This window comes from Polyodon spathula, chromosome 30, assembly GCF_017654505.1.
Source record: "Polyodon spathula isolate WHYD16114869_AA chromosome 30, ASM1765450v1, whole genome shotgun sequence".
Lineage (NCBI taxonomy): Eukaryota > Metazoa > Chordata > Actinopteri > Acipenseriformes > Polyodontidae > Polyodon > Polyodon spathula.
The window spans coordinates 2,700,295-2,721,889 of NC_054563.1; the positions used below are offsets into that span (position 1 = coordinate 2,700,295).

The window sequence follows — 21,595 nt, forward strand, 5'->3', positions numbered from 1 at the left end:
CTTGGCTATCACCCAGCTCTGTGTGTCTGGTTTTTATAAGGTTGTAACAGGCAGTATGTAACGGCTGATGACATTATTTGTCTGGCACCGCATACCAAGTGTCTGATATCAGCTATCACTTTCCCGTGAAAAACCCTGCACTGCTGCTGCATGGTGGGGGGCAGCCTGGTGTTCATAGCCCAGTTGCACAGCCAGCCAATTAATACAGGGGTGGAAATAAGACTCCTATTGCGTAGCACTTCTGCTCATTCCAGGTTTTACTACAAACTTGATTAGCCACAGTGCATAGGTAATAAGCTGAGGTGTGATTAAACTTATAGTGAAAGCAGGAGTGGATCAAACTGATGTGCAATGGGAGTCTTATTTCCGTCCCTGAAAATGTAAGTTTTTATAATCAGCCATTTCATTCTATATACACAGTAAGCTTGGTGAGTTGGTCTTGCACACCTGTGGATGTCATAACTGACATGTACAAATCTAGAAATAGTTCAAACTGCTGGGAATGTCTTGTAGTATTTCCACACCGGGTCTTTGTTTTTTTTTTGTGGATGTATAGCGAGAGACGTAGGAGTTGTTTCTTTTTCCCCATGATTTCTCCATGTTTATCCTATGCATTTACATTAGGTTACTAATAGGCTTATAGGCTTTATTGTATCTTTCTGGGCTTTAAAATCTTTACACTATGTTTTATTGAACTTTGCTGTACTTTCACAGTGGTCAAATTTACAAAGGGATGACTGCACAAAGTGGCAAGGGTTTGATTGGTTCATCTCTTTAACAATCACATCATCCCTAAGATCCTTGCATGCAGATAAACCAATAGAGATAAACTTGGCAAGTTATAACTAGAAGGAGGAGTCAAGAACCAATTTAATCATGGTGGTGTTCTGAAAGATGGGAGAAAGTTGGGTATCCATGTACAGAATACACATTAGAATGGGCAGATAAGAGTTGCCCATTCAGCAAATTTATAGAGCTTTTATTGTTAGTGTATCAATGATCAGAGGTTGGGTTCTTCCCTTCATTTATGTGCTAATTATGATGACTCGCCACGTTGGGGTCAGTGTGAGGGGCCCTTGGCAGTCATTCATAAGCAGGAGGTTCGGCTGCAGGTTCGATGGGACGCCACAGACACGCAGCGGTTCAGGGAATTCAACTGAAGACTTTTATTATATCTTGTGAGTTATACATAACTCTCTTCCCTTCTGTAGCAGTACCATATAGGCTCTGTGCATACTGTCTCTATAGCGCTAATGTAATAAAGAAGGAACGGAGCAACACAACATGCATCCTGCGTTTACACCGAACTCTCTCCCACTCTCATTAGAATCTCGCGTGACAGTTAGAATCTCGCACGAGATGCTGTCATATCTTAAAGGTACAGCACTCGAATCATGATAACATTATCATCACATTGTATCAGGAAGTGCTTTGTGGATCTAAGATATCAACCACTGCATATTTTAAGGAATAAAAAAAAAAATGGAAAAAGATGAATGGCAGCTGGAAGACTGCAGCTTAGATGAAGTGTCCTGCAGCCACTGCTGTGAAGTCTCAGGCCTGAGTATCTGTGTGCGATTTGGCAGGTCTGCATCATTCTGGAATACCTGTTTTGATTTAGTTCCTACTTAACCAAGAAGAACAGGATACCTGTTTGCTCCAGCCCGCTGTGGGTTGGAGTCGGATTGAAATGCATAGCTGTTGTTGTTACACAGAAAACAAGCATTGCGGATGCAGGCGTGATCTGTGTGCACTAATGGCTTTCGGAAGACTAATCCAGCTTCTCATGTAGAACGCTCCTGAGAGAAATTTGAGAAATGTTTTCCTCACCACAGGACTGTGTTGAAAAGAACAATAAGTACAGTACAACAGATTATGTAACACTTCTCTTAGGAACGCAACCTGACGTCATAGCAACTCTGAGGTCGTGAAAGTAACAGCAAGCACAGCCTAATAAATGACTCTGCTTGTTAATTTGCTGAGCACACTGTACTTAAAAAAAAAAAGATGTGAATAAAACAGCAAAACTGGGATGGTTTAACAATTTTACTGTTTCAAGAAATGAAGGCTTCAACACTTTTCATCATAGTAATACTGTTTATATTTTACTCAGCACCTAAAAGCGCTCTACAAAGCAAATGAGCAAAGTGTAGTAGGTGTACCAAAGTAGGGAAACACGGCAACCATTTTGTTTTGTATTGTTACAGCATGAATCAATGTGAATCTCTTGGTGGTCATTTTTTTTTTTTTTTTTTTTTTTCTGATCGATGGCCTGATTTGAACCAGGTCCCAGTAGTTAAAGGCCATTTTAAAATAACTTAGCAGTGTTCCCTAAAGCTGTCTTACCACTTGGGTTTATCACAAAGGGAAAGCCTCAAGGGGTTAATCAATTTATCAATACCTTTTCTAACTGAAGGGAAATTCAGGCCGTGGTTTTAAGTGAGAAAAAAAACCATCATTTACACACTAGTGGTTGATTTTAAGTGATACCCAAGCTAAACCTTTTAGCAGTGTCCTTAATTTCTCCTACAGTTATCCTCCTAGGATTCTATGCTGGGCATCGATGGACTAATGTGCGTGTGAGAAACCAGCCTTAACCAATCCCTACAGGAGTCAATAGAAAGTGTCCATTTTGTGTTCTAAAGTTTTGGGTTGGAAGGGGTTGCGTTATTGAGCATCATGTTACCTAAAGCTTGTCGCCATGGTGCCCTCCCTAGACAGCACTGGGTCTTGTTTCTTGATTTCCTCATCAGCACACTGGCAGGGTATACAGGCAGGAAGGACTGTGTTCTTCCATAATCCTGACCTAGAAGCTATTACAGAAGGAATGACTGAAAATATAGCCATTGTTATTGTGTATGGCAGCTCTAGTAAGTCAATACTAAAGCATAGAAAGGGTTTGAAGTGACATTTACCGGCCACGCTCTCATGTAAATCAACATACAGTATACCTTCAGCTTTACTCATCATATAGGCAGTTTTTAAGACTGTGATACCAATCAGGAGCCTAACATTGCTGTTTCCTTTTCCAGTAAGAAATGCAGAAAACTGTATGTATCTGCAAATTAAATTTGACATGAAGTTCAACCGACCGCCAGAATCGTCTCAGTGGACGAGACGAGAGACTGGGCACATCACAAGAAGGAGGCACAAATTGGTGCATGTGACTCCTCTTCTCTGTGAAATGGGGGGTAACAAAGGTTTTTAAAGGGACCTTTAAATGGGTCTCCCAGTCACTTGGGTTGTCTGTAGAAGCTGCTAGAGACTGATAGGGAAAGGGGGGGCTAAAGGATAGTGACATTCAGAAAACATTTGTGCATAGGGCTGGAATGCAATTACTGGCACATCAATGCGGTTTCTATACTGCCCACGGGCCCATATTTAACCTCAATTGTTCCCATTTAAAGCTCTGAAGCTGTACTTTTCATATGTGTAACAGACAAACAGAGCAACACTAATTATTTATTTTTTTCAGGTGCAATCCACATTGTGCTGTCTTTGCAACCCTACACCTTGACAGATACAGTGCCTATAGAAAGTCTACACCCCCTTTCAAAATTTTCACTGGACAGATACTGTATCTAATATTTAATAAAGGCTATGAGATTTGTGAGTTCAGTTACCAATCTAGTATCTGAACTATTAAATATGTACATTTAGAATTCCTGTTTCCCTTTATAAAAACAAGCCACCCTGCCCCTCCTCTTTTCTCTTTCTTCCAGGCAAGGTCATTTAGTGGGCCTTTTCCTTTTCTGTTTCTTTTCTTTCTTGTTATTGCAAGCTTGGTGAAGGCTCACTGGGATTGCTGCAGTCAGACTGTCAATGTGACCTTTCTTTAATGTCACACGTCACAGGCCTTCATATCACCTTAAGACAACATGACATGACAGGAATCTTTCGCGTTTTTATTTTTTTCTTCCCTCCGCTGACAATATTAAACATCATCAAAGATATATTGAAGCGGGCCCGAACCATTAATTATTCTTATCGGCCTCTGCTATGGAGTTTATGTATCCAGCTGGAAAAGGCAGGGGGTGGGCACCTCGGGGTCTGTGAGAACCGGACAATCGGTATTGCAGACCGTACGTCACATGATGTGACCTTTATGCTGTTGAATTTGTTTTTGCAAGGTCTGCACGGATCCCAATGGGAATACCACACAACTGAAGTACAATCACAGCCACTGTGCTGTTCCCTGGTGTCCAACCACCCTCCCCTCCCAACTTCTCATCTGGTTGACATAAGAACCTAAAGCCGTTCTACTTTTATGAGGGCTTGCAGCATTTATCAGACTTTTTAACAGGATCACACAATACACAAATTACACAGTGAAGAGTTTATTTTCCTCTTTTAATTTTAGTTTCATTATTTATATACCCCTATTCACAAAGCGTTAACTCTAATGAGGTATTTAAACTATTTCTGCTTTGATGGAGCTAGTAGTATGGAACTTTTCCAGACCCCAGCTGTCATAAACAGCGTACTGGATATCAAACCTTATTTAATCCAACAAAACAGACGCTCTTGTATACAAAACCTGATTAGGTAGGGGTTCCCCTAGTGGCTCGCCTGGTGTGCAGGGTGAGTCATACAGTCAGGGGAGCGCAGGGGTCCCGAGGACTCCCCTGGTAAAGGCATGACTATGTGGTGTGTAGGGTGATTCGTACAGTCAGAGGAGTGCAGGTTTGTGTCCTGGCTGTAAAAAGTCGCTGGCTTCACTGGGAGTTCTGGAGGGGGCTTTGAACTGGCTTTAGCACTCCTGCGGGTTAGGGAGGCAAAACCATCATGGACTGTTTCTCCTCTTCACATTACAGTGGACCCTACCGGTCAGACACCTAGTGAGCTCAGGCATACACCTGCAGGACTGGCCTTTGTCCTCCAGAGGCAGGTAGCTCGCTGACATCTGCTCTCGAGTTCCTGGGTGTAGAAGAGGAAGCTGGCTTGGTGTTAGGATTGGTGGTCACCACTGAACATTCAGTTCAGTAATCCTGAGGTGTGTGGAGGATTGCCTCGGTGAGGGGGAAAAAAATATTGGACAGTCTAAATTGGGGAGAAAATCGGGGGTAAAGTAATTGGGCACTAAATAAAAATAAATAAATAAATATGTACTGTTTAAGGGGTGCTTCTATCTGGGTGATTCCAGATGACTCATCCTTACAGCATCAATGGAGCTTGGGCTTGGTTATACATTCTCAGCACTGGCAGCTAGAGAAACAGGCTGTACCGCTTTCATTACTTAGAAGTTTGAATCAATGGGCGACCATTGATATAACGCATATAATCTGCTTTCATTAATGTGTCTGATCTCCTGCAGGAGTAGGCACGAGCATATATTGTTGATTAACTGATAATTAAATCAATGCAAACTGTAGCTCATTGATGTTTTAAAGCGACACAGCGTTAATTAAAGCTGGCCATGGATGCATCAGGGGTCTTGTGGTTATTAATGAAAGGGGCTTTTGAGTTTGTAAAAAAAAACATTGGAATCCCTGTTTATATTCAGAATAGATCAAGCGCCAGGTTTGGTTAATTGCAACTTTATTGCATGCTATGAAAGATTTTCTTTTTTTACCTTAAAGATTCACAGCGGGTTTGAGATCAATTATCTGTCTGTATTTATGTAAAAAACTAAATGTAGAACCGTGGTTTGATCTTCAGACCAGGGAGTTCAGGCTTATGAAACTGATGCACCAGGGGGAGCTGAAAACAAACCTGCAACCCTACGTTTCCCAAGTGCCAAATGTTTTAAGCATTGCATGAAAGAACCAGCCCCCCTTTGCCATGTCATAGCCTTAGTATTTTACAGCCATCATCGGCACTGTTGTTATCAAGTTTGTGTGGCCGTCAGTACATGCTTGACAAACTACCCGAGATGGTCTTCCCAAACAGCAGGAATCACTCCCCTGTTTCTCCACACCCTCCTGGGTCCAGGTGTGTCCACAGTTATAATCTACACTATTGCAGTCTTGGATTTGTAACTAACGTGAAATCACAGGGGTTCTGTCTGCAGATTAAAGCTGGAGTATTAAAAGAAGTCATTGCACAGAAGATCCCTCTATATATTTTAAATTTAAATTAAACAGCAGACAACCATCTAATACCTTCGTTGGAGTTACTGCTGTATATTGAATAACACTGGAGGACTGACATAACTGAAATACCTTTTCCATTCAAAAGACGGTTGTGTCAAAACCTTCTGTGGTGTTAACAATGGCTACACGCTTCTTCATCCCCCAGGTTGCGAAGCTTGAAATGGTTAAACAGTTCTTCAACATGTAATTACCATGCAGCCAACGTTTTCCTAACAGCAGAGTTAACAAAAGATGTCATTAGGGGGCAAGAGGCAGGAGACCTTGGGTTAATTATAGCAAGTGTAACAGGCATAAGCACAAAAAAAACACACAAACACATAACTATTCAGAAATGAATAAAGATAAGGCCACTGAGAAATATTATTTTCTGAAGATAATCAAGGGGAAGGAACTGGATGTTTAAACGTCTTCTATTACAGCTTTATTGTGTATAGGCCTAATGCCAGCAATTCCTTAAAACAAGGAATGAATTAAACAAATGATGCCTAATCATCAACTGTAGCCCTGAGGTTCCAAATTTTAATTAAGTTTTTTTTTTCATTTCAGCATTAATTCATGATATATGACTTCTGTTGTTTTGTTATAGGGATGCACTATAGATGAAGTAATTTCTCTTGGGTGATGCACTGCCGTTACAGATTCTGTCCCGTCAGTGAGATGAGGTCAAAGATCTATAACCACGAGTGAGCCCGCCTCTTTTACACTGTCGTTAAGACGCTCTCTTGCGGTGTGTGAGGTCACCGGCCCACGCTCAGCCTCCACCCGTTACACTGCTGTTTGCACAGATGAGCCCAACTACAGTATCTCGTTTTCCAGTGTGCTTTATAGCTTGGTGCATTATAAGACTCGTCAGATTCATCATGATCCTGTGACAGAATACCAATTCGCAAAACAACAACTGCTTACTGAACAAGTAACCAGCACTGCTGAAAGTTAGTTTAAGGGCCCTGTCTATGGTGTGCCTGCGTTTCTGTTTTAAATACTGCACCTTGATCTGGCCCAGGATCTTAGTTATAATCCTTGGGCTGCGTTTCCACTCTTTGAAACAGGTGGGGTCAGGGCTGTGGTTAAAGATCTTAAACACATAGCCAATCAGTGTTACCTGTAATTTCCTTTTTGAAGAGGGTTCTAGTTTAAAATGTGGTTAGCTCCTCTCTGCACGTTTCTTTTCTCTGTATTGTGGCCTGGCAGAGGAAATGTAGTCTGAAGTTGTATCAGTGTTGCAGAATATCTGAGTACGGGTTCTCCTTTTGATACAATTTTTAAATTGTTAAACGAGAAAAAATAAATATATATAAACGTATCTAGTGAGTCATTAAGTCAGCTCAACAGTATCTCCCCCACCTTGTACCTCACTGACTCAAACCACATGCATGCAGAAAAAAGTGGATGGGGAAAAATACTGCGTTGCCATGACAACGGCAGGAGCTGTCAACACCTCTCCCTAATGGTGACAAATGGTACTTATTACATCAGCTCTAATTTCATCCGATCTCCTTCAGATGAAGATACTTAGCTCTTGCTGATCAGATTGTGTTGTCGTAATTACTGAGAACAGACCCTATTAGAAGACAGTGTTTCTTATTCATTGCCTCTTCCTATATCCAGCACCATCGCTCATCTGTTTTTCTCGTCTTTGGGTTTTTGAAACAATGGCTTTTTGTATTGTGGAAAGTGTAGGAGAGGCTTGAAGTCACCAGCTAGAGGCATGTAAAGTATATTGATCTGAATAAATTAAGTGGCAGAGGGGTTTACTTTAACTCCAGGGAACGCTGGGAAAACAAGTTTAGCAAAGTTTTATCGGTCTGCTTGAGTAATGCAAGAGTGCACTCATCCCAGATACACTGTACATACTTTAACACAGAGGAGCCCAACTCTGTCGGCTTAAAGTTCTTAAAGAGCCATACGAAGAAAAATCACAAACACTTTACAGTGCGTCTCTAATTACTGTAGTTACTTAGCTAATACACATGCACTTACAGATCATTACAGTGTTACTGGGTCACAAAAAAAATCGAACTTAATGGGTGAAACATGAAAAAAGAGGTTTATCTGGACTCAGGCTTTGCTATGGTTGTGCTTTTTGAGCACGTTGCATATTTAAACACATTAGTTATGTTGGGTTTTGACTCTATTTGCTTCTACTCAAGACCCTCTTAACAGGATAGTTCACCTCCAAGTCAAAATAATCACTCTGTGGAGCTCAATAAGCCTGCCCTGCCTTATCATATGCTCCTATATCCAGTATATATTGATCATTTTGTTCATAGTTAAACCCCCATCAGTTTGAAAAGTTCCATTTGCCATCCTGACCTGTTAGATGAAAATGTTTCTCATATACTTACGGTTGTACGGAATAACTGTGTCCTTGGAAAAAGTAGACAGATATTATTGAGTCAGAGAGGAATGTGAAGGAAAAACCCTTCGTTGTAACCTCACACTTACCAGGGAAAAAAAGCAGTTCTTTTTAAGGAATGCTGTGTTGGTTCATACACACTGCAACGTGCGTGTGCTGCATATAGGTGTATAGAGACGTGCAGATTGTGTGCGTGTGTGTGTGTGTGTGTGTGTCTGCTCACGTGTGCATGTGTATGTGCGGGTGGTGCTAAATTTCCATCATCAATTTATGGGTAATTACTCATCACGATCGCGATTTGAAATATTAATGAATGGTAACGCTCAGTGAATTCAGAAAGACTAGCTGTCTTTATTAGAATTGAAATCATTTTGGAGCTTGCAGAGATCTCTTTAATATTAAACATTCCATTTTATTACCAGGCTTGCAGAGTGAGGGGGGGCTAGTGGTCAGAGAGCTTTTTCAATATTAACACACTGGCGTTTTTAACTCTTGATTATTGAGCTAAACCATTACTCAGCAGGACTTTGAGTAATCTGTTCTGGTGGTGTGGTGCTGGAATACATGCAGAAAGTGATGTGTGGATAGCATGTTAGTGCATTGCTGTCTTGCTGCAGCGAGTTTATCTGGTCTCTTTACACATAGTAGGAGCTCTCGCAAATGACAGAGCTACTAAATAGCAGCACACAACAAGATCTGCTGCAGAGGCAGTATCATTAAAGAGGAAGTCTCATTACAGCTATGGTCAAAAGTCATCTGCTGAATAATAATCTTTATTTAGCGCCTTTCATAGCGGACCACCATCACAAAGCGCTTTACAAGATACGAGACTAGGGTGTGTGAACTATACATCAGTTGTTGTCACTCACAACAATGTCTCACCCTAAAGACAGAGCACAAGGAGGTTAAGCGACTTGCTCGGGGTCACACAGTGAGTCAGTGACTCAGCTGGGATTTGAACTGGGTACCTCCTGAGTAGAAGTCTGTTTCTTTAACCACTGGACCGCACAGCCTCCTTAAAACCTAATGTTATGTTAACATATTGTATTACATAGAGTTTTGTAATTTTCCGCAACGAAAAACTGACATTAAACAATGTGACATTTCGCAATCTAACATTACATAACTACTTACTATTATGGCTTTTTTTTGCAATATCGTTTTGTAGTTTCTTTAATTACATGAAGTTAAACAAAAAAAATGATGTTCCTATAATTGTTTTAATTTATTTTTTTTATTATGTCTCAATTCTAAAATTCTAGATGATGCAATACTTTTGGCTTTATTTTTGTAGTCTAATATAGAAATGAAAGTGCTGACAGATAATCATCCGCTTATCCAGTATATGCAAATTATTTTAAAGAGCAAGACCTCTTACATGAGCAGCGGTACCCCAGAATGTTATCCATTTCCCAGGACTGACAAACAGCTGTATTGCACATTGACTCACACACAGACCCCTTGTTTACTAAATGTATTGGTATCCCTGAATAGATAATCAGTCATCCCATCGTCAACAGTAGCCAAAAGACATTAATGCAGACATGCCACTAATGCAGTGAAGCTGGCCCTGATTGCTCCAACAGTATTGAAGATGCAGTTTCCAAAATCATGTGAAATCATAGTCTCAAATATCATTCATTGGTACCTATTTGCTACACTGTTAAAATAAATCTGCCTTTGTTTCTGTCCTTGACACAAGGAGTCTTTGTATTGATGTAAATGGTACAAGCGTTCTATTGCAATTTGACAAGCCTGCTATTCCATTTAAATGCTTGGCCCTGCAACATCAGGAGCTGTGATCAGCCCAGCCTTAACTCGATACGTGTTGAACTAATTGTGTTCTGCGCGCATTTATGCCAAAGCACTGGCCCCTGTTAACACTGCGTTGGCTATGTGAGAAGAATGTTAAAGTGTTAATTCACTACCCTGCCAAAATAATTAGCATCCCTACTTTAGTCATCAGCTGCAGCACTGGCATGTCGGTCCTGCAGTGTAACAGCGAATACATGCCTGGGCAGAAAATCAGAAAAAGTTTTGCTGTACCCTAAAGCTACTACATTGCACAACAGTTAACATGCTTGTGTGTCTCATTAGGCTCACACTGTAGTAATCGTTACTGTTACTATAATAGTTTTGTAATGTGACCGGCTGAATGTCAGTCTTCACTTTTCCATGTTTTACTGAACAATGTAAGTGTGTGTGTGTGTGTGTTTGTGTGTGTGTGTGTGTGTGTGTATGTATATGTGTGTATGTGTGTGTGTATATATATATATATATATATATATATATATGTATCATGTTGTATATATATCATGTATGTTATATATATAGTGATATATATATATATATAATATATAGATATATATATATATATGATTGTCCTCACTGCTCCCACTAATGCAGAAAGGCAAGTACACACACTTACACGTACACAGGCACATTTCATACACTCAAGTTTCAGTAAATTTTAGAAGATCAGAAGGAGAGAGATATTGAGGGGGTAATTAAAAGCAACATATGCCACTGCTTTATCTTGGGGGGGGGGTTGTGATCTGACTAATGGCATAGAAGTGGCGTTAGAAAAGTGCTGATCACGTTTTATAGCCTGAATTGATGGCTGATGACTTGTAAAGGGCAATGCAGTAGAGGGACTTGAGGGAGCTTTTAATAATATTCAGGCCTTGCACTCAATCACTTTATAAGTGCCGCTATTGTTTTTTTTAGGCACTCGGCTGCATTGAACAATTACGAAAGCAAAGACAAATAAAGAAATAAAAAGACACACAAAAAAAGCAGCCTGAAGACATCTGTTGTAAAGGATCGCTCTTTTTGACTGTATGTTTGCAGCTATAATTCTTATTATATGTCAAACGATCAGCCAAAAAGGTTTTATAAAATCTTTTTTATTAAATGAGACCTTATATAAATCCAGTATCTGGTGCTGCTATTTTGCTGTTAGATGCTGGATTAAAAGGATTTAATTGTGGTTCAATCTGATTTAATAAAACACAGACTGTACGCTCTGGTGAGGAAGGTATGACTTGAAAAGGAAGGAGAAGTAAAGTTTATAACGCTGTCTCTGAAAGGAAAGAAAGTGAAACCCTTAGTAATGCGGCACAGCCCCATTTTTCAACAGCAGTTCACGTCTCCTCACAGCAGGGACCCACCTTCATGCAGCACAGACACACAAGCGAGGTGGAGAGACGGAGAGCACATCCAGCCTTTATCAATTATAGATGCAGGGACCTGCACGGAAGGATCAGTCCCGCTGTTCATGCAGGCAGGGCTCGAGTCCCCAAGGTTACCCAGTTCCCTTTTTCAACTGGGTTTGGTGTTGGGGATTTATATTAACAGTGTTGGGGAATAGGGGTTTAAATGATATGGTTGTTTTGTTCCAGATGTACTGTAATGTTCAACATATATGTGCACCTTTTTACAAACACAGGGAGCATTTCTGTGATTAGCTATGGGGTGCACTTTATATACAAGATGTGCAGCATTTTTTGTTGTGCTCTATAGGGTAGCATATAGGAGTTGTGCATTGTACAATGGGTGGGTATTAAAGATGAGGTGTACATTATACAAGGGTTGTAACTCAAGGAGACTCAGCTGTACATGTTATACACAGACTACAATGATTGTACGGGTAGTGTTTTGCTCAACTGATTTCGATTGCGTTTCAGAAATCCCCTTGCTTCTTGGTTTTTAGTTATCAAGCATATCATTTGCAACACATTTGAAATGGAACTGAAACCATGTTTCCCTGACGTCCCGCTTGTAAATGTAATGTAGAACAGCACATAAAGGTTTTCTTCCTGGAGAGAAAGAAAATGTTGCTGTTAAACCAATAAGGATTTTGTCATTGCAAAATGAACTTACAGCACTGCATGCATTAATGTGATTGGTTGATTCGATATATGAAGATCAGTCCCTGAACCTGTGAAACAAATCCAGTTAAACATGTGCAGAAGTCTTAATCTGTATCCTTGTTTCTTTATCTAGATAGAGAAACAGAAGGGGAGGTCAAAATCTTCAAGGGTCTGCTGGGAGTTTGACTAACAGAGAAATGTTTTGATAATTGTGAAGCCTCAGTGTTATTGGAATTAGCATTTGAAAGTCATGTTTTCAGTCAGACATTTTCTAGAACATGTCTGTGAGCTGGACCCTTGCATGGCCTGATCTTTTTGCATCTTTAATGTGTTTGTCTTTAGTGTATTTCAGAGGTTCAGAACTGTCCTGGTGCCGCGCGTTTTGAAAGCCGATGAGGAAAGGCAGTGGTTTTCAATCTTGCAGTGTATCCTTGTTACTTTCAGAGCAGGGTCAATTATACCCCTTATTAGTCCAGTTGCTTGAGGCTGTACTGTAGTATGTGGATGAAGATATCATGTGTGTTGAAGCTGCATCGTCAGTGAGACAAGTGGGCGTGACAGTCGAACATGATTTAAATACACATCAAAAAATGTAAACAGCCAGAGATTGGCTGATTAGTAAAAACATAATAGCTAAGGATCTGACCTCCGGCCTCTCATCTGTTAACTGCATCAGTCCAGGTTGTATAGCTTGTGTTACGTTTTCGTAACCTTAAATGAATTTCATGTTTGAATGAAGTACGTCTGTAACATACTTTTAATTGCTGGCACAAGAGAGCCTAGGATGCAAGCAACTTTAAACGAATCGTGCGAAGTTCGATCTCCAATACTGCAGGCTATTAGATGAACGAGGGGCTGTATATATAGAAAACTAACTAGGTTACAAGGTCTTTCAATAAAAAAGGAGATCTCAAACTCTCCTCAGAAATCGCATTACCTCGGATAAGCCGTGCGGTTTTCTGGGAAGACAAATGTTTGTAAACTTGAAAGTGTCTGCAGGCAGGGGAATTTCCCAGTGTAATTTGAACACTGTGTCTGCATTTATTTAGCATATCGTTTTTGTATTATTTTTTTCCCGCTGACTTGCCTATGATATGCTAGCTACTAAATAGCTTACATTGCATGTTGTCTCCCAAACAGCAAAAGCAGATCCCTCCTTTCCCCTTAGCAAAAAGAAGCCCACCTATTCAATGCATTCAAAAGCTGTCACTGGGCTGCTTAGTAAAGTAACAAATGGTGGCTGAATTTCAGGTTATAAAGTGGATCCAGCAGTCTGAATGTATTGCTGTGTATTAAAACACAAACTACAAGTAAAGGCATAAAGGCTCAAGCAGGCTACTTTCATCAGTAATAACTAGCCGGGATTAATCATTGTGGACCTCTCTGCAGTATATTATTGTGTTTTGGTTTACAAGGTAGTGTTAGCATGAGCAACCAAAACATCTTCAAGGAAGACTGAGTTTTAAAAGTATGTTCATTGGCAGCATTCAGTCTTCTAGAATTCGAACTAAAATTTAGATTATATTCCTGATGCAGTGATGTGTTGCCACGTTGTCCTTTTGTGACTGTGGTTATATAGCCCTGTAAATGTCTGTTTTTTTAAGTCAACTAAAATATTAACTCTTATTACTAATAGTACCAACAAAGATGAAAATAAGATTATATTGCATAGCGGTTTCACCCACTCCAGGTTTTACTACAAGCTTGATTAACCACAATATATAGGTAACAAGCTCAGGCTAGTCTTATTAAACTCATCATAAAACCAGGAATGGATCAAACTGCTATGCAGTGGGAGTCATATTTTCATCGCTGACCAACATTAGCAACTAAAGGTTAAGTGTAGCCCCACTGCTTCATATTAACATCATCAAAAGGCTCTGGGCGTAGCTGTAAAAAAATAAGCTTTGAAAATCAAAATAATAATTCATTTTTTGCTGTATTTTACTTTGTGACTCTCTTTGTCATAAACAATATGTTTCTGCCAGTTATTAAAGATATTAACTAAAACGGAAAGAAGGAAAAGAATGAGACCTGTATTTTAGAAAGATTATCTGCAGCATGTGAAGTTCCAGACAGCCGACTAGTCTGGGAGTTTGGGGGGTGATGCGTCCTGTGACACGTTATCTTCCAAAACCAAAGCGATTAATTATTGAGGCGTTTTTGTGCACACCTGTCAGTTTAACTAGGCGAGTTGTTCGCTGCAGGTTCAGTGGACTGGAACGGACACAATCGTTATTATTGAGCGAGCGGTATGAAGACCTCAGCTCGGTTATGTGCTCAAGAGAAACACACTTAAGAGCACAGTATTGACTTACTGGCTGCACAGCTCTTGTTTTCTGTCTCCATTTAAACGCGCCTACCCTGCTTTCTGCTTTCCTTTGGGGGTTTGCAGTTTTCTCGTTTGTTGTGTGCACTATCCTTTATTTGCACACATTTATATTTTATCATACACTGTTACCCTAGATTTAATGGTGTTTTGTCTTTGCGGTGGGAGGTTATTGGTTTGGTCCTTGGTCAGCGCTTGACTGTGAAGGACACGAGTGCCCGTCTGGTCGGTGAGTCAGAAATCAAAAAAAAAAAAAAACATTAGTGGTAGCAGGTAGACACTGCGCCCCATAGCTTCAGCCGGGAGATACGAGAACAGCTTTGAGTTGCCACATGAAAGTGCACCACCTATAAGGTCTTGAAATGGCTACCCTAAAAAGAAATCCTAAGAACATAAAGACATAGGAACGAAAGCTTGGGAACAAGAAGAGGCTGTTCTGCTCATCAAGACTGGTCCCTTCCTAGAACAACATCCATCCCTACAAACAGGGTCTAATCAGGGCACTGAACAGCATCCTTCCCTACAAACAGGGTCTAATCAGGGCATTGAATCAAACCATTTTTGACAAAATCTGCAAAATCTACAGTAGCTTTGGGTATTTGCTATATCTGTAAAGCTGACTGAAAATCATAAACAAAACTAAATCACCAACTTGTAAATCACACTAATACTGACACAATAACAACAACAAAAAACATAGCAAACGATGCTGTGAGATTATCCAACCAGCCACCACCCCTCCAATTCTCACTCTTCTTTCACAGTTACTTAATGGTGAGTCTGAAGTGCAAAGTAGACATTTTGCTCAGTGTGTGCACTGCATTGATTGGCTGAATTCAGTTGGGGATACAGAAAGCTCACTAATGTTCTTGCCTGACCAGATTTCTTCATTGTTTTGAGTTTTAGTTGTATTTTTACAGCATGGTGTTTGATCTTTTCCCTTATTACATTTTAAAACTGAATTGAGATCCAGTAAAATTAAGAACAAATTTATGGGAACAGAAAGTAAAAAGTAATAATCATGTATTGAAAGAGCTCACACCATGTGCCAACAGCTTGCTTATGTCATTTCATGGATAATATTCAATATTTAACAGCAGGCTCTGTTTGCAATAAACCAGAACAGATTTATTATATATTATGATTTGGTGAATAGATCTACAAGGGCAGTTGCAGAACACCATGGATTTTTTTTTTTTTTTTTTTTTTTAAAGTTAAGGACAGTTTCGTAAGTCTGTTGCAGAACTTTTTTTATTATTATTTTATTCCAGTATCGCTATCCTAAGCCCAATTCCTCATACAGATCTGCTCTGCCCCCAGGCTGCAAATTTAACAACCGCTGGGGGCTGTTTGTGACATTTACACTGAAAATACCAGCTGGGATCTGTATACCCTGGAAGCCAGCAAGGCTGTCAATGGCATGTTGTGAACACTGCTAATACAGATCTTGCTTAGAAATTGCACCGACCTGTCTCCCATGAAGATGCAACAACATACTTCAGTATTCAGTCTAGACAGAGCTACTGGCTTTGAAATTTAAAAAAAAGAAAAGAGGAAACAACTTGAATATAGCAGCAGCACTTGTGTTGAAAGCGGAGAGATATGACAACAGCAGCTAACATGTTGTAACATCCACTGGTAATGCCTGCATGTAGGATATCAGAAGAAAAAGGCCGCCCAGGTGCATTATGGGAAGCTGTTAAGGGTCAGGAGAGCATCAACCCACAGCTGTCTTATTTATTATTAATGAGGGGGTAAAGAAGGAATCGTGGAAGGAATGCTGACCAGGTAGGGGAATCATGCATGTGTGAACTGGTGTTTTAAAGGAAGAGAAACCCTGGGTGTGTCTTCTGGGGGTCCTGTCGACTAAGTGCACTGAATGTAGAGTTACTGCAGCGAGGCACTTTTCATCTTGTCATTTGAAGCCATCTAGATAAGAACATCTTATCTTGGACTCTTATTGAACACAGTTCCTGTCTTGTTTTTCTGTTAGTGTTGAGATGCTTTCACCTGAGTTCAGGAGCTGCTCTACTGTCTTAGTTGCCTGCCATAGATATATGTACTATAGGCTAGATCGGTCAAAGCTATACAGTCCAGTCAATAGCAAAACTTCAAAAGTGGGGGGAACAGTTTCTGTAGCTGGGGCATATAGTAATAAAATAAAGCGTTCATTTCATTCAGATTGGCACCTTGCGGTTGTGAACTCCCTCTTCGGAGGACAGACGATGGTGTTTCACAGTCCCTCTATGACAATAAGATCCCAGTGCTCAAATAGAAAATATTTTGTAGTATTGAGACCAGAGAGATTGGAAGTGTTCTCATGACTGAGTCATGAAGAGAAAAAAAAACATTTTTAAAAATATGTGATAATGCACAAATCAAGGGCTAGACTAGCTTTTTTTTTTTTCTCCAAATTGTTATTCAGCATAGTTATTTTTTTAAATATATAACTAAAACTATAAGACCAATTGAGACCAATTAAACGTCTTTATTACTGAATCAGTGTTTTCATTGGGTGTGTGTTTTTCCTTTCTGAAAATCAGACTAATGATGATTCAGAGTATTTAGGCTCAAGATGTCTTATTGCTCATGGTGCTCCAGAATCCAACTCATTTCATCTCTGAAAAACAATCTCTCATTCCGTAGGCTGCAGTGCAAGTCTGGAAGGTCTGACAGCACTGTATGGTATTCCCTACAGAAATGACAAGCGCTCTCTATTACAGGATGCTGTACCCAAAAATGAACTGTACAGTGTAGGCAATTCATTACCAGCAATTGTCCGTTCACACATAAGAGGCAGGTCATGGGAGTTTCTTTTTACCTCTGAAATCTCTGTATAATCAATAGCGCTCTGGAATCGATTGACTGGAGGCTAAAGCTAGTGCTCAGGAGCATTCGAGAGCAGTTAGAGGTTTGTTTCGGGTTACTGTTTTAAACCTACAGAGAGTGTTTCATCTCATTCTGTCTTTATGCACTTCTTGGTAGTAGGTTTTTCACTTTTACTGTACTGTATCTATGTCAAATTATATTGTTTTCCTATTAGCTATATATGTCTACTTCATCATGAAAGCAAACTGATGCAACTTTGTAAGAAACAAGAGATGACCTCTGCTCCTAAAAGTGCTGGGAATGACAGACGACAAACCTGCTCTTGTTTTTTTCAGGTTGTCTAGCGACCTTTCGAAGAAAGGGGATAGAGCGCTTCTTCAAAAGGAAGCTGTTATTTAGCATGCTAAGTAGAAGAGTCGGGAGAAATTAGATTTGGCCCCAGCAAAGTGAGAGTGATTAAATTAAGTGTGCCGAGAGAACAGAGCACTCCCAGAGATCAGCGGGGCAATAAATGCACGTCACTCTCCATGCTGGCAAGTTCCAAACGCTTCTGAAGTGCACACGCGCTCGCTACTTCGTCTTTGTCGTGGATGACAGGCTGTCTGTTTTAATGAAAGCGCTCTTCGTTCAGGGGCTGACGGAACAAATATACATTTAGAATTTCTTTTAACTTTCGACGCTTAGCAGGGTGCCAGGCTCAGTTCAGGGGAGAGAATAAAAGAGGAATATTATTGTCGGGGAAAGAAGAAAGACAAAAGGAAGAAAGGGTGTGAATTTCTCTCTCTCTCTCTCTCTCTCTCTCTCTCTCTCTCTCTCTCTCTCTCTCTCTCTCTCTCTCTCTCTCTCTCTCTCTCTACCGCCTTTAAAGACACAGGCTGTTTTCTTGGAAAGCTCAGAGAAAAGGCAGGTTATTGTTGCATGATTAGGGCTGCTTATGATAAAGAGACCTGTATATCTTCATAGGGATACTTACAGTAAAATCCAAAATAACATTACCCCATTGTACCCTATTCCTGGTGCACTACTTTTGCTGGCCTGCATGTTTACGCAATATTGGGCTTGTGCAGTTGCTAGGTGACAAGTCGTATTAAATTTTTGACTGCACTTTGCTGATCAGGATTTTTATGGTGCAGGCCCTGAGTATAGAACCTTAAATATAATTCCACATGACATCTTAATCACCCTGACTTGGGGATAGTCTGCTGCAGCAGTGCCCCATAACTAGCTGTGCTTCAGATCGTTTTAAAAGCACCGGTATTGCCATTCATGGTACCATCTCAGAATAACATAAGGTTGCCTCCCCACCCCTTTGAAATGAACAAGTATGGTCCTACACAGCAGTAGGTTTCAGAAAGTCTTCAGTCCATATCACACATCACAGTTGCAGGGCCACTATGCAAAGTAGCTGGACTAATAAGTGATCTGAATGAGTCATCCTTAACAATGGGGTTTCCCCTTTCTGTTTCAGGATCTAGATTTCTCATTACATCCACTGGAGCCTTTTATATTGTGGATGTACAGAATGAAGACGGATTGTATAACTACCGTTGCATCACACGCCATCGCTACACAGGAGAGACCCGGCAAAGTAACAGCGCGCGACTCTTTGTGTCAGGTGAGATTGTCTTCAAGAGCCTGAGCCCTTCCAACCCCCCCCCTCTCTATCTCCTACACCCACGCAGGCTACCTACAATAAGTGACAGCTGAGCACAGATGTCTTCAATACACCTACCAAATCCTCCCCCTTAAAACAAGATCTCAGTTGAGCAATATTTTAATTTGTTAAGAAAATAAACAATAAAAAGCAACCCCCTGCGTACTGCTGCATTACTGTCTTCCTCTGAGTATTCATGCATTCTGCTGCTCTTAAAGATGCTGAACTGGCAGCTCTGTAGTCCTTTCTGTTTATCCACAGAGCATGGATTGCACAGGCAGTGCTAATGTGACCTTCTCATCATCTCCTCTCCAGCATGCTTAAAGCCTGCCTTGGAGGGATGAACCTTTTAGTGGTTGAGAAAACAGTTCTGTCTCCACGCCTCTGCGATCCATCACAGTTGCAACAATGTGACCTGCTGGCTGTTGTTTCTTGTCATCCAGACCCAACAAACTCGGCTCCCGTCATTCTTGATGGCTTTGAGCACCGGAAGGCCAAGTCCACCCAGCGGGTGGAGCTGCCCTGCAAAGCCTCCGGACACCCGGCTCCCAAGTACCGCTGGCTGAAGGACAACGTCCCCCTGGAGCCCGACAGCAGGTTCCGGCAGACCGTCACCGGGCTTCTGATCGAGAACACGAGGGCGAGCGACTCCGGCAGCTATGTGTGTGAGGTGTGGAACAGCTACGGCAACGCCGAGGTCATCGGGCGTCTCCATGTGAAACGTGAGTAACCTCAGCTGGAGTGCCGTGGATCGCATTGGTGCCATCACATACAGGGCCTTCATATCAATCAATGTTAATTGCTATTCGGTTAGAACTATGTGATGAAGACATAAAGCCTTCAAATACCACATTTCTCCATTAATATTGTCCACAAGGTAATGTATTACAGTGTTGGATCAGTTTTTTTTATAGCCAGGAAGATGAGCTATTTTGTATCACTTTCAACATTCTATATAACATTTAAAACATGATATATATTTGAAGGTTATGTAAAGGCACAGCCCAAAATTATGGGTCTGTTGATATAGGGGCATTGTTGTTTTGTTTGTACTCATTCATAGTCCGATGTTCACCTTCTATAATTTTTCCGCATGGTTGGTGCTGGGATGTTGATGTGGGGAGAGTATGTATTGAAACAAGGTGACTGAGTTGAGTGGTAAAAGTCGATTGAGTCTGCTCTGCAAATTACTTTTACAAGACCCTTAGTTGCTGCCTTTGCAATTGTTTTAGAGGTGTATAAAGGTGAGTTCATGTTGGAAATATATCAGATGTGAAATGTAGAAGAGCAAGTCTCTAACAAGGGACAAGCCTTGATTGGCTGAACAGCCTTTTCTCATTCCCAATCTTTTGTTCTTATTTAAGAAGGGGTTTTGACAAAGGAGTACCTGGAATGCAGCGATTCCTATACACAGGCTACACTGGTGATCTCTGACGTGCTTGCTGTACCTCTGTGCTTGTCGTTCAGAGCCTCTGCGTGCAGTTGTCAGCCCCCGTAAGGTGAAGGGCAGCGTGGGCAGCCAGGTGTCGCTGTCCTGCAGTGTCACGGGAACGGATGACTACGAGCTGTCCTGGTACCGGAACGGGGAGATCATCAACCCGGGGAACAGCGTGCGCATCACAGGCAACAACCGGGAGACCCTGGTAATGGACGGCATGGCCAAGAGCGACGGGGGGGCCTATCAGTGCTTCGTCAGGAAAGACAAGATGTCCGCCCAGGATTTCGTACAAGTCATCCTGGAGGGTGAGTGTAGCTCTGCGGGGGTCTGCTCAATGGACCTCAATACTGCTGCTGGTCAGATCATTCATATGCTGCATGGTAGGGTTCTTTTACATAAGATTCTGAAAATCAAACTTCTGACAGCAATTTTAGTGTCTTTCTACCTGTAAACAATATTTCAGAAAACAGTTCCTGTTTAGATTCTATGTAGGTTTTATTTACGCAATAGAATTACATAAGAACTGTGAAAAGGGAAACACTGGGGTCTACCACCATGTTTTATTTTAAATGAAAACGAAACCTCTTTGGCAACTGTAAGTAATTTCAAGGGTAATAAAAGAGCATTGTATTGAAGTTCATCTTTGTATGACATAAACTTTTTTTGTTCTAAACTTCAAACAATGTTCTGTGTGTGTGTGTGTGTGTGTGTGTGTGTGTGTGTGTGTGTGTGTGTGTGTGTGTGTGTGTGAATTGTGATAGATTTGTTAAATAGTGATCAGCTGGAGCCATGATATATTACCAGGAAAGGACTTTACAACTGGAGCCATCCACATGGTTATTCATGCAAAACAAAAGCACTCGCACACAGACACACACAGTAATACCCAAACAGGTTGCACAAGCCACTCCCCAAAGAGTCCTGCTTGTCATGGAAACACAGACGTGTGTGCTGGTTAGGACACACACGTGCAGAGCAGCACACCTGTGGGTATGAGTTTCATTTTCTCACACAAACACACTTTA

General features: G+C 40.9%; 1 protein-coding gene across 3 annotated transcripts in view; it reads left to right on the top strand.

The window, feature by feature from the left end:
- dscamb (Down syndrome cell adhesion molecule b) overlaps window positions 1–21,595 on the top strand; it is a 140,984-nt gene that overhangs the window by 58,325 nt on the left and 61,064 nt on the right. For all 3 annotated transcript variants that reach the window (XM_041233048.1, XM_041233049.1, XM_041233050.1), the window contains exons 3-5: window positions 18,947–19,093; window positions 19,576–19,854; window positions 20,600–20,875. In XM_041233048.1, coding sequence (XP_041088982.1) covers window positions 18,947–19,093; window positions 19,576–19,854; window positions 20,600–20,875 — 702 coding nt within the window. The remainder of the gene's footprint in view (window positions 1–18,946; window positions 19,094–19,575; window positions 19,855–20,599; window positions 20,876–21,595) is intronic.